The sequence below is a fragment of the Eulemur rufifrons genome, chromosome 9 (assembly GCF_041146395.1).
Source record: "Eulemur rufifrons isolate Redbay chromosome 9, OSU_ERuf_1, whole genome shotgun sequence".
Taxonomy (NCBI): Eukaryota; Metazoa; Chordata; class Mammalia; order Primates; family Lemuridae; genus Eulemur; species Eulemur rufifrons.
Window position 1 is genome coordinate 43,015,810 of NC_090991.1, and position 13,623 is coordinate 43,029,432.

The window sequence follows — 13,623 nt, forward strand, 5'->3', positions numbered from 1 at the left end:
AGCTAGCTGTGCGAACAGGTCGAGTGGCTTGACCATTCTGGACCTCAGTCTCCTCGCCTGTAAAACGGGGATACCTAGACCAGAAGGTGGGTGGGGGCTCTCCAGTCCTAACATTCCACAGCTGACCCTTTGGCTCCTGATGTCACAACACGGAGCTGGCTTGTGATTGGCCCATAGTCTCGCCCTGTTCTGCAGTTCTCTTGGTCATGGGAACAAGATGGACTCCTGGGCTTCCCTGCTTGTGCTCCTCTGTTACGGGCAGCTCTTGCCATGGCTCAGGGTCAAGAGTGCTGACAGCATAGGTTAGCTGGGACCCAAAGGAGCATGGGAGCAGACAAGGGGCTGGGCAGGGCAGGCCCCTCCCCGGACAACTCGGTGCCCATCTCCCTCCCTGCAGGTGACTTCTACAATGAGACCAAAGCAAGGATATTCCTGCAGTTTTATGACCAAACAGCCCAGGTTGTGTTGAACCAGTTCATGGAGGCTACTTGGAACTATGTCACCAACATCACCAAGAAAAATCAGGAGGAGATGGTACCACCTCCACCCCAGCCCCTTCCTCCTTGCTCTTCTCAGGGGTCTTAGGAGTATGGGGGACCACACCTCCTGCCCGCATCCAGAGCTCCTGGAAAGAGGGAAGCCCCAAAGTACACATCAAGGCAGGCTGCAGGCTCCAGGCCTCTTGCTGGCCCTAAACTTTCTCTGGGCAAGAATCTCTTGCTTCTTTTCTCTTGTGAATTTCACCTCCTTGCTTTTAAGGACCAGGCTTCCTCCCTCTCCCTCTTAGCAAATCTTCAATGATTCTGGACCCTTGGGGTGGGCTTAGGGAGTGTGTTGGAGCACTACGGCCCTGGAGTTCAATGTGGAAAACTTACCCTTCCCCCAGCCTCCATGACAAATACGGTGACCCTCTTTCCAGCTGCGCAAGGACGTGGAGAGATCCAAGTTCATGGTGTACTTTGGCACCTGGGCCCGCCTGTTTAAGATTGCCCAGTTCCAGGACCCGGCCGTGAAGCGCATGCTGAGTAAGCTGCAGGACATAGGCAAGGCAGCCTTGCCCAAGGACGAGCTCCAAGAGGTGATGGACGGAGCCCCCCAGGAGGTGATGGATGGAGCCCCCTGGCCTCCAGGCACAAGCTCCCCCGCCCCAGGGGTGGGTGGGTCGGGCCTGGTTGGGAGCCAGAGTGTCTGGAGCAGGAGGGAGGCTGGAGGAGGGGGCAGGACCAGAACTTCCTCTGAGGGAGGAGGTGGGGGAGTTGCTTCGGCCCAGCCCACCTCTCCTGGCTGGTGGGGCTAGCGCTGAGGGTGGGCCAAGGGCATGGGCCTGCTCTGGGTGACACCTGCCCCACCCAGTACAACAAGCTTCTGGCCTACATGGAGACAACGCACAGTATGGCCCAGGTGTGCCTGAATGGGGGGCCCTGCCTGACTCTGGAGCCTGGTGAGCACCCAAGCCCTGCCCCCCACAGCTGCAAAGTGTCCAGCACCGGGCCCTCTCATGGGCCTCCTAACCTCAACGGCGCTCTCTTGCTGGAGGGCACCCAGGGCGGGTGAGGGCACAGGCAGGTGGGAGTGGGTCCTACACGGCTCCTTTTCTGGGCACAGACCTCGAAGAAATCATGGCCACCTCCAGGGACCGGAAGGAGCTGCTGTGGGCCTGGCAGGGCTGGCGGGATGCCGTGGGCCTTGAGATCCGCAACATCTTTGAGCAATACGTGGAGCTCAGCAACAAGGCCGCGCAGCTCAATGATGAGCGGATGGGACCCACGCAGGTCTCGGGGCGATGCCAAGGAAGGGGCGAAGCTGAGTCTGCCAAGGCAAGCGCGGTCGTAGGGACCCAGGGACAGCAACCGTGAGCCTTGCAGCTGGGCTCCCCAGACACTGAGAGAGCACCTACTGTGTGCTGGGTGCTGGGGTGCTCTGAAGACACGTAGGGGAAAGGACAGGCGGGCGCCCACCCTCTTGGCCTGTAGTCCCGTGGGGAGACAGACCACACTCAGGTCAACTCTCCTCTCTGACCACGCCTGGGGTGATGCCAAGTAGGAAGCTGCCACTGCGAGAGAAAGAGGGCATGGATGGCCCCTCTGCCACGTGTCCAAGGCCTGAAAGGGGGCAAGAGTCAGGCGGGAGAGAGACGCAAAAGCACCCTAGGCAAAAGCTCCGCGGGGGAGGCCGCCAGCGTTCTGGAAGGTCTGAAAGCAGCGGTGAGGCAGGGCCATGGGTGAGGCAGGGCTGGGGCAGAGGGGCGGTGAGAGAACACTGGGGCCTTGCAGGCCTGGTGAGCAGCTCGGATTATGCACTTAGCTCGGCGCTTTTCCATTCTGTCTGATTCAACTCGGACGGTGGCCTTGGAGGTACTCTCCCCATTTTGCAGATGCAGGGTCAGGGAGGCTGAGTGGCTTCCCTGGGAGGTGCCTGGGTCTCCTGTCTGCCAGGCCAGGGCTAAGGGTGAGGTGGTGAGCACCTAGGGAGTCTTCTGTCCTGGCCTAGGTTACAGAGACATGGGGGCCTTGTGGCGCTCCCAGTACGAGTCTTGACACCCTGGAGCAAGACCTGGAGCAACTCTACGAGGAGCTGCAGCCGCTCTACCTGAACCTGCACGCCTACGTGCGCCGGGCCCTGCACCGCCACTACGGGCCCAAAGTCATCGACCTGAGGGGGCCCATCCCTGCCCACCTCCTGGGTGAGAGCCCTGCATCGGCAAAGGTGGGCGCCCAGTGAGGGGAGAGACTGTCTCTTGCCTCCTCTTAGCCCCCGACCTCCCCTTCCAGGGAACATGTGGGCCCAGTCCTGGGTCAACATCTTAGACCTGGTCCTTCCCTTCCGGGAGAAGACCCCCAAGGACACCACGAAGATCATGAAAGGCCAGGTCAGTGCTTGGCCTTTGTCTGCCCTGCCCCTCGGCACGTCTGGGCAAGCAGGGCAGCACCTCACGCACCCCCTCCCCCACAGCACTGGAGGCCAGAGACAATGTTTCAAGAGGCTGAAAAATTCTTCACCTCCTTGGGGCTGCTGCCCACCCCACCCGACTTCTGGGGAAAGTCCATGCTGCAGAGGCCAACAGATGGGCGGGAAGTGGAGTGCCAAGCCTCTGCCTGGAACTTCTCCAAAGACGACGACTTCAGGTGCTCAGACGGCACCACACTCCCGGCCCTCTCCCGCTCTCCCCTGTCTGCCTGTCTTAGGAGGTGTGGGCAAGGAGTGGGCAGGGGCAGCCGGGCAGGGGAAGGGGAGTGGGTCCGGAACACGGAAGGAGAGGCAGGTGTGAGGGCAAAGCCTTGGTCCCTGGCTGGATATGGGGCCCGCAGTGAGAAAAGACAACAGCCCAGGCCTGTTTGATCTCCGGCCGGACCACCCCAATCCCTTCGTGGAGTCTGTGTGGGGAAGCCTCCCGCCCTCCCCAGGGCACCCCCATGCTCCTTGACTCCTGCCCTTTGTCGCCAGGATAAAGAAGTGCACCAAGGTGACCATGGAAGACCTGCTCTCCATCTTCCACCAGATGGGCCACATCCAGTACTTCCTGCAGTATAAGAACCTCTCTGTCATCTTCCGTGCAGGAGCCAACCCAGCCTTTGAAGAGGCCGTGGAGTCGGTGATCACCCTCTCCCTCCCACCTGCTCAACAGAGGCCTGCTCAGCCTCCAGCACCAGGACCCAGGTGACGGGGACCAAGAGCCCAGTGGGAAGACAGCCTGAGCTGAGGCTGCAGCTGGGGGTGAGGGTGCGGGCTGGGGTGGCACAGCTATTCCGCAAGGCTACGGGGAAGGGAGCCCAGGAGCCGCCTCCTGACTGCCCCGCCCTTCCCAGAGGAGGAGGTCAACTTCCTGATGAGCATGGCCCTGGAGAAGATTGCCTTCATCCCCTTCAGCTACATCATGGATCTCTTTCGCTGGAAGGTCTTTGATGGCACCATCAAGAAGGACATCTACAACCAGGAGTGGTGGAACCTCAGGCGGGCTGGCCAGCTGCTCTGGGCTCTGGTTCCCATCATACACCCTGAGAGCAGAGGGGGGCAGGCAGTACTGGTGACCTGGGGGCCTGGGGAAGCCCCAGGGCAGTGTTGGCTGTTTGCTGTCACCAGACAAAAGCAACCGTGGTATAGAGCATAGAGCCGGCACAAGCAACCGTGAGGCCGCATGAGTCTGGCACCAGCACTGAGCAGGTCACTTAACCTCTCTAGGCTGTAGTCTCCTCATCTGTGACAGACTCTGGCACTGGCCCCGCCTGCTCCCTGGGTGGCTGGGGAGCTCCCATGATGGTTGCAACAGGGCTTCTGTATGCACAGAACCCTGAGGCCCTCCTGCACCTCCCTCCCGCCCGACCCCTGGCCACTGATTAGATAATAAATGCCTGTGACCAGGGCTTCTCCACATCCACCAGGCACCAGACAGACCAGCTCAAGTCTGCTGGTCACAGTGTGGTTTGGGGCCACATGTGTGGCCTGCTGGCTCGCATCAGGCCCTTATGTTTATTTGACTTTTTTTTTTTTTTTTTTTTTTTTGTTGAGACAGAGTCTCACTTTGTTGCCCAGGCTAGAGTGAGTGCCGTGGCGTCAGCTTAGCTCACAGCAACCTCAAACTCCTGGGCTTAAGCGATCCTACTGCCTCAGCCTCCCGAGTAGCTGGGACTACAGGCATGCGCCACTATGCCCGGCTAATTTTTTCTATATAGATTTTTAGGTGTCCATATAATGTCTTTCTATTTTTAGTAGAGACGGGGTCTCGCTCAGGCTGGTCTCGAACTCCTGACCTTGAGCAATCCACCCGCCTCGGCCTCCCAGAGTGCTAGGATTACAGGCGTGAGCCACCGCGCCCGGCCTGTTTATTTGACTTTTTACAACCACCTTGTGTCATGGTCATTCAAGATGCTCCTCTCACAGAAGAAGAAGCCAAAGCTCAGAGAGGTTCCAAAACCAACCCAAGCTCACACAGCAGCCCAATGGGTGGAGAGCTGAGCACTCCTCCTTTTGTCCTCTCACCTCCCACCCCCTGACTTCAGGATGGGTCTCATTGGTGGGGTCAGCACAGTCTTGACCTTGTGCCCCTCCAAGGGCCCCCCTTTCCCCACTGGCCATCGGAGGCACCTGCAGGGACCTCTGTCAGCCATTGCCACCCCCCAGCTGACGGCTCCGGGGCTGAGAGAGGGATGGCGACTCCCTAGGCCTTGAACAGGCCCTGTCGACCGAGAGAGGAAGCTCCTGACACCGTAGAGCCCAGAGGATGGTTTGGAGGCTCCAATGAGCTGACGATAAAACCTCTAACCTTTCCATAGACTTTGTCTTACCCGAAGATTTTACAGACAACACTTTACAACGAGGCTCAGCAACGATCAGCAACTTCCCCATCGCACAGCTCAGAGGGGCAAAACCAGACCTTCAGTTATCAGGGTCTGCCAGTGACTAGCTCTGTGTCCCGCAGCCAGTGCCCTGATCCCCAGACCTTGGCTTCCTCCTCTGCAAAACGGGAGTAATAGGAGTCCTGCCCCACAGGGATGTCACTGTGTTTCCTTTTTAGCTTGTTTTTGTTTTTGTTTTCTTGGAGACAGAGTCTCTCTCTGTCGTCCAGGCTAGAGAGCAGTGGTGTCAACCTAGCTCACTGCAACCTCAAACTCCTGGGCTCAAGTGATCCTCCTGCCTCAGCCTCCTAAGTGGCTGGGACTACAGGCACACACCACCATGTCTGGCTAGTTTTTTTTTCTATTTTTAGTAGAAATGGGGCCTCACTCGTGCTCAGGCTGGTCCTGAACTCCTGAGCTTAACTGATCCTCCCACCTCGGCCTCCCAGGGTGCTAGGATTACAGGTGTGAGCCACCGAGCCCGGCAAGCACTTCTTACTTGATGAAATGACCGTGTTTGTTGGTCTACAATCCGTCCCCCACCGTTAGGATGCAAGCAAGGACCTTTCCTGTTCCCTCCCGATCCCTCCCCGGAGGCCAGGGTGGTGCTGAGCGTGTGAGTCTATGTGAGGGGCTCAGTGAGGTTCCCAGCACTGAGGATGTGCTCAGTAGGTGTTAACTGCTATTGTTTTAGTCTGATTCCCAGCCCCATGTGTTTTCATTTATGTAATCAATAAAAATGCTTTAAGTGTTCTCCGCATGCCAGGTCCGGCTTGATAGACATGCAAGTGCTCCAAAAAGGAAAAGGCTCTGAGAGCCCACCAGGCGCACTGTCAAGCCCCATCTTTCCCTGCCAGGTTGAGGTACCAGGGCCTCTGCCCCACCCATTCCTCGCTCAGAGGAGGACTTTGATCCAGGTGCCAAGTTCCACATTTCTGCCAGTGTGCCCTACATATGGTAAAGGTCTGGGCCCTGTCGGCAGAGCCAGTTCTGGGTGTTGGGAGTTGGGTGATACGGGAGCTGGGCCGAGAATTCCCAGGAAGGCCCTGGGTTCACAAGTCACCTGCATGCCTGCCCACCTCTCCTGTCGGGCTGCACAGCCTTGGAGGGCCATGCCCTGGAATCCTCTGAGCTTTTACATTAGATCCTGTGCCAGGGGCACGAGCTGGTGGGACTGTTCTAGATGCAGTATTCTAGGAGCAGCTCAAGGCGGGGCCTTGCCCAGGGAGCCTCCTCCACCCAGGCTGTGACTACTGACATGGGCCCTCGTGACCACTGCATGTCACAGCTGCCTGGTCCTACGTGGCTCTGGGCTTCCTGCTCCTGGTCTCCGCCCTCCAGCCTGCCCCTCACGCTTCTCTACACAGGTACTTCCTCAGCCTAGTGCTCCAATTCCAGTTCCACGAAGCGCTGTGCAAGGCCTCAGGCCACACGAGCCCATTGCACCAGTGTGACATCTATAACTCCAAGATAGCTGGGAAACTCCTGGGGTGAGTGCCCTTCTCCCTCATTTGTCCTCAGTCCCACCCTGCCCCCGCCATCTCCCTTTTGGGAAGACCTGCTCCAGGCTCCCTCTCCTCACCTGGCCACCCTGGGTACCCTGAGCAGGTCTTCACTGTGCTTATATTCCAGCGGAAGTTCTTCCTCACGTCAGACTGCAGTCTCTTCTATGTTACTTGAAGCCCATTTCCTCTTCTGTAGTCCCCTGTAGTCAGAGACACTGTTTAGCCCCTCCTGCTAACACACACCCGTGCACACGCGCACACTCGCATATCCCAGTAAAGCAAACTGTCCCAGAGGGGAAGCCAGCACTGGAGTTCTGCCTCAGCCTTCCGTCCTCCATCTGAACCCTTTCATTCTTCCATCGCCAGGTGCTTGCCTATCCTCTCAGCTGTGTTTGAGGCACACTTGGTTGCACTCTGCTTCCCCCACCACTTCTTGGAGGCACCGTGACCTGGTTCCCAGGCTGCTTTCACACCAGCCTCGTGGCATGCTTCTGGTCTGACTGTGGTCCACTTTGACCCCTCAGTCTTTTTTTCCCACACGTGGTATTCAGCCCATCCTTTCCATGCCTACCTCTGTAGTGGTGGTTTTTGGTCCTGAAGCAAATCTGGAGGGGATGGGAGGCCTGAGCTGAAAATACGAAGCATTTACTATTAATACTACAGGCTGAGCTCTCTGATGAGCACTCTTACCGTGTTTCGTGTTAGTAGCGCTTAACTTTGCCAAATGGACATTATCACTCACCTTTTACAAATGATGAAACTGAAGCTACGAGAGTTGACGTGATGGTGCGTCATTTACCTACCAAGAAGCCCAGTCATGCTTTGAACCCAGAACTGACTCCAGAACACATTGTCTTTCACTCTGCTGCCTCCATCAAAGAATAGAGACCCTGGTGAGATTAGATCCAGGTTTACTGGTTCCAAGATCGGTGCTCCAACCACGGAGATGTGGAACCCACCTACTGACTTGATCTTTTCCCTGTCGAATTTCAACTGATTTCAATAGGTCCATTTCCCTAATTGGTCAAGGTCATTTTGAGTTTTATTCCTGTCCCCCAGAGGATCAACGCTGCCACATCATTTAGTATCCTTTGCAAATTTCATGAGCATATTTGTGATTGCACCATGCAGCTTGTCTGTGACCATCAGGCCAGATGGGATTGCAGGACTGATCCCCCAGGCTTTGCTGGTGGGGCGGGCTGCACCTTGCCTGACTATCGTCTCCCGAGTATATTTGCTCTTCCCTCCTTTCCCTTCACAGGGCTTTATTCTAGTTGACTGCCTAGGTTGGAGCTTTTCTGAATGTGCTGAACATAAGGGCACCTCTCTGCTCTCTGCGTTCATACCTCTGGCTGCCTGTCATTTATTCATTCAGCAAACATTTACTTGTGCCCATGGGGACCAGCTGCCCTGTGTCCAGCAGGGGGAAATGGACCACAGGATAAATAATTCCATAATACAAGAAAAGAGCCAGAGCAGTAGGAAAGGGCTTTGGTGAATGCAGAGAGGGTTAGGAGGTCGTGCCAGGGGACAGGAAGTGGTCTCTGTCTCCAAACGTAGGCATGCAAGAAATAGCAGATGTCTGTTTTCGTTATATCAACTCAATTGTAACTCCCGCTTCATCCCACCTGAGTGGTGGGACATTTGACTTCAGTTATTCTCATCACTTCCTGCCCCCACCCCACCCAGGGTGCACAAGGCTCCCAGGGTCCGATTTGGCACCAAAGCATGTGGTCAGTCAGTCATCTCTCATCACTTGTCGTCACTGTCCAGACCCCTGGTCAGGGAAGACCCCGAATTCCAGGCTTAGGACCTTGAACACCATTTCTGGGGCAGTGGACAGAGGAGAGGTTTCTGAGAAAGGGGCATGTCATGAGCTTTGGGAAGGATGAAACGGCAGCAGAGTGGAATATGGTCTGTGCAGGAGAGAGGCGAGGCGAGTGCTTGCAGGGGAAAAAGAAAAGAAGATTCTTGGCTGCTCTTTTGCCTAATGTATCTTAAAAGTTGATTTTGCTACTTTTGACTCATCCTCCTAAATGCGATGGCTCTGGGCCAGGCTCTGGGCTGGTTCTTCTGGGAATGGAAGGATGAACTGGACCTGGTGTGAGTTCCCAAAGTCCCCCAGCCTCACTCAGCCAGTCGTGGTGGGCCTGACCTTGTCCCTGGGCACATTGTTGTCACTCTGGGGTTGAGGGCTCCAGGCAGCACCCAGTTGCCACCTTTGCAGCTCTCCGTTCTCACGTGCTGCCCACATGGGCTGTTGGCTGGGCTTTGGTCAAACATCTTGCCCTGCCCTGCCAGAAGGACTATTTCTAAATCATCAGATTTTCAGTGGTAGAAGCTTTTCCCCCACTAGGTTCTTCCTGTTACCCAGGAGCTGGTGTCTGATAAAATCCTCTTACCTAGAGTTAGTTGTGGTTTTTCTTCCCCAGTGGTTTCTGCCAAGGATCCTCTGATCTTTAGCTTCCCCACCTCATTCTTTCCCAGTTGCTTATTGACTGATGTATGTAAGTCTTTGCAAGCCACGAAGCCCTCTTTCATCATTATGTGACTTTATCCTCACCACAATGAAGGGCAGGTATCATGGCACCCATTTTACTGATGAGGAAACTGAGGCTGCGAGAGGTTATGTTGTTTGCCTGAGGCTATGCAGTCCATAAGCAGCACTGCTGAGTCGGTCTTAAACCTGGGCCCTGTTGGTCTAGACCCCACACCATGACCTCTGGGTCTCTAGGCCCGGCCTTTCTCCTAATCAGACCAGGGAACAACAGGTTGAGAAGGATCAACATCTGCCCACTGCTGCCTCCGCAGGGGGCCCTGGGGTGGCTGAGGAGGCCTGGAGCCCTGGCTTCAGTGCACCCCGTACTCCCACCGTGCGTGCAAGGGTCCAAACCTAAGGCTCGACCACGTGCCCCCAAGTACCGTGTGTGCCTTGAGACAGAGCGACATGTGTGCAGCACGGCAGGTGCAGGTGGTGCGCAGGGCAGCTCCCACGCTCATGGTCTCTCTAACCCTCCCACACCCTCCCTGTGAGACCAGAAAGGGCTGAAGAGCTGCCTCTACCTGCTGACTAGGGCACCTCACAGGAAACAGTGTCTCAAGACTTTATGCCTGTTGAGTCCAGGAGAATAATAGTAATCGCAGTAGTACCAGTACTAGCAATAATAATAATCACAGTAGGCCAGGTGTGGTGGCTCATGCCTGTAATCCCAGCACTTTGGGAGGCTGAGGCAGGAGGATTGCTTGACCCTGTGAGTTTGACGTTGCAGTGAGCTATGATGACACCACTGCACACTAGCCAGGGCAACAGAGCGAGACCCTGTCTCACAAATAGTAATCATCTTCACAGTAGTACCAGTACTAGGAATAATGGTAATCATAGTAGTACCAGTACTAGGACTAATAATAACCAGCAGCAGCAGTTAGCACTTATTGCCTGGGTACAGTGCTCTGGGTACTAAGCTAATTTCATCATCACAATGACCCTATGAGGTAGGTACCATTATTTCTCCATTTTATGGATATGGAAACTGAGACTCAGAAAGGTTAAGTTACTTGCCCAAGATCCCACAGCTACTAAGTGGCAGAGCTGAGATTTGAACACAGATTAGTCTTATTTCAAAGCCTATAGTTGTATCCACTATGCTGAGCTCTGTGGGAAGATTCTGACCAGCCAAGCCCTGGGGCCAGGGTTGGGCATGCTGAGGGTCCCAGTAGCACTGGCTGATGCCCCCACACAGCCTCACAGATGCACCCACCCCCCCAGGGATGCTCTAAAGCTGGGCTCAAGCAAGCCCTGGCCAGAGGTCCTACAGAAGCTGACCGGGCAGTCCAGCGTGTCTACAAGTGCACTCACGGCCTACTTCAAACCCCTGCTGAACTGGCTGGTGACTGAGAACGTGCAGCAAGGGGAGATCCTGGGCTGGCCAGACTTCAGCTGTTCCTTTGAAGGTTTGATAATCCCACCCTGGTCCCAGGTCTAGGCCAGCCCCAGCCCCACCCTGCCCTGCCCTGGGCCAGTCCCTACCCCAATCCAGCCTTAACCCCAGCTCATCGATGACCTGGCTTGAACCAGCACAGCACTGCTGCTGCATGCCCCTGTCTGAAGGAGGCCTGGTGTAGCTCCAACAAAGACCACAGCCCATGCCCCAGCCCCTGGCTCAGCTGCTTCCTTGCACAATAACCAGTGAGGCTGCCAGGCTAGCGTCTGAGCAGGGTCAGCATCATGCCTCCTGACCCTTGTTTGGAGGCGTGCATAGCTCTATCTGTGCCCATGTCCTTCTCTTCCTCCTACTCCTCTTTCTCACCCTCCTTCCAGGGCCATGCCCTCACCTATGGCTTGGCAGGTAGATGCCTGAGGCTGAGGGAGAAGGCCAGTGGCAGTCAGATCCTCGCTGACAGCCACAGGGGACCCCAGGGCTCCCTCTCTACTTTCACCTGCTCTATGAGACTCCCATGTCTTCCACAGAAAAAGACACAAACAAAGGGACATTCCTGAATCTGCGGCTGAACCCTGACCAGGCCAAGTTTGGTCAGTGGCTGCTGCTGATCCTGAGCGGTGCCCTGTTGGTGGTGACCCTGGGGCTGGCCTAGAGGCTGTACTTAGTGGAAAAACAGTCACTGGCCCAAGACAACATGGGATTTAGCTCACTGTTCACTGCCTGCTTCCCGGGAATGACCGTGGAGCCCCAGCAGGTTGCCAGAAGACAGTGGCCACTGCTTGGCCTCTGCCTCGTCCTGACGCTGTGCTCAATCAGCCTGGCCATTTGGATTTTCACACATCATGGCGGGAAGGCTCATGGACGAGCGCTGAATGGTGGAGCTGGTCCTAAACACCATTGAGACCGGTGAGGCTGGAGGGCAGAAAGGGGGGAGCCAATCCAGAGAGGGTTGAGGGACAGCCTGCTTGCACAGTGCCCAGCTACGATTGGGTGCAGCTGTGACAGATCTGGGTACATGTGACATTGTAATTGTACATTTGCAAATTTATGTACGTGAGGCCATGTGTATGGGCAACTGACTCTGTGTGATTCCGTATGTGCCCTGGGTTCCAAGCCAACCTCCTTTCCCCAGAGGTTCAGGAACTATGGCTGTAGTGACCCAGTGGCTGTGTCCCTCCAACCCAGCCCCTACCCCAAGTCATGCCCAGAACTGGTTCTTCACATAGCTTTGTTTTCTTCAAGAGCCCACCTTTAGGGTTTGGCTGGGGTTGCAGTACCCAAGGAATCTCCACTATGGTGAGAAAAAAGGCCCTGCTTCAGTCCCCTTATAAAATGTACCCAAGTAGAACTAGACATTCCTTTATGAATCACTGGTGCCATGAGCCCCATGCCATGTACCAGCTAGCACACCTCTCTGCTGATCCTCTGGCTTGCCCTGTGGCAGGCTGCATAATTCAGCCCCAAAAAGCTCTTTGTTAGCCGACTGAGATGCAAGTAACCCCACAAACTGCCCCATGGCTCTCCCTGCCCCAGCCCAGGCCCTCCCAAATGGAGACAGTGGGTAACTGGGCACTGAGCCAGGCTTGATTAATGATTGACTTCTTTAATATTTAAACAAAGCTCATCTCCAGCCACTCTGCTCCGGAGATGGCCTTGTTCAACACACACACCTGCTGCCTGGCCCGTTGCCCTGGGGAGCGAGCACAGGGCAAACAGCACCTTTTCAGGCTCCGTGGGGGAGGGGAGGACAGGAAGGAGAGCACTGCAGGAGGATATTTGGGAAAATAGTGCTCTAGGAATAAGCCTGGGAAAAGAAGGGGAAGACCTCTGTCCCAAGCCCTCCTAGCCCTTTCTCTCCAGCCTGGGTCTGCCTACCACAAGGATGCCATACCCAATATTTGGTGACTCACCGAGTCTGGATTGAAGTCCCAGGGGCTCCTGGAGAGCCTGGAAGTCACTGGCTGCCAGAGGATAGGGGAGACTTGAGGGGAAGTGGTATCACAGCCAGAAAGCACAGAGAAGAGGCACTGAGGCTACAGTGGAGCTGGTGGGAGAGTAGCCAAAAGAGAGGACCAGCTCTCTCTAGATTCAGAATCTGAGCCCAGACTCAGCAGTTCAGGTGACAGAGGTACCAGACTGAGATCTCCACGCACCCTACCTCTGTCTAGGTTTCTAGTGCTCTTCCTGAGTTCTGGCTAAACCAAGCACTTTCCAGTATAGCCCCAGGCTCTACAGCACCCTCTTTTGATGTCTCTGTCATGCTTTTACTGCTGCAAGGTCTTTATTTGCCCCCATAAACTAGCTGTCAGCTCTATAAGAGCTGGACACACATCAGGAGTGTGCTCCTGTGTAACACCTGTAGTCAGCACGGGTCACAGCACACAGTGGGGACTTGGAAAATGCTTGAATGAGGAAGTGAGTGAATGAGTGTATCACTGCCCAAGTCCCTTCTCAGCGCTCAGCACACCACGCACTGAGCCCCTGAGAAACTCCACAGCCAGCCTGCCCCCTCCCATACAGGGGCAGCCAGGACACCTCTGCCCCCAGGAGGCCACACTCGCAGCCCTCCCATTCCCCACCCACAGTGGCCAACGAGGACCCCTCCAGCATTGTGGCTCTGCGTGGCAAAGGCACACCAAGCCCAGGACTCCAAGCCTCTCACCAGGACTCCAGGCAAAACCTCACTGAGCCTCCTTGTCCATCCTCCCTCCCTCACCCACTATTGTAAAGTTTATTTCACCAGAGTATTTCTTTCATGCCTAACTGCTAAAGAACTTGGTTGTTCATCAATTAAATCTAGACGTTCAAAAGGACATCTGAGGGTCTTTATCAATTACCCCTTTT

At 55.6% G+C, this 13,623-nt stretch overlaps 1 protein-coding gene across 1 annotated transcript; it reads left to right on the top strand.

Moving 5' to 3' along the window:
• Positions 1-217: 217 nt before the first annotated feature.
• Positions 218-11,680, top strand: LOC138392401 (angiotensin-converting enzyme-like protein Ace3). Its single transcript, XM_069483162.1, is given in 17 exon segments — positions 218-302; positions 398-534; positions 920-1,078; positions 1,354-1,441; positions 1,606-1,748; positions 2,490-2,534; positions 2,536-2,683; positions 2,772-2,869; positions 2,953-3,125; positions 3,445-3,609; positions 3,611-3,657; positions 3,807-3,951; positions 6,191-6,212; positions 6,214-6,290; positions 6,701-6,823; positions 10,605-10,789; positions 11,307-11,680. Coding segments are annotated over 17 exon segments (2,214 nt in total).
• The last annotated feature ends 1,943 nt before the right edge of the window (positions 11,681-13,623 follow it).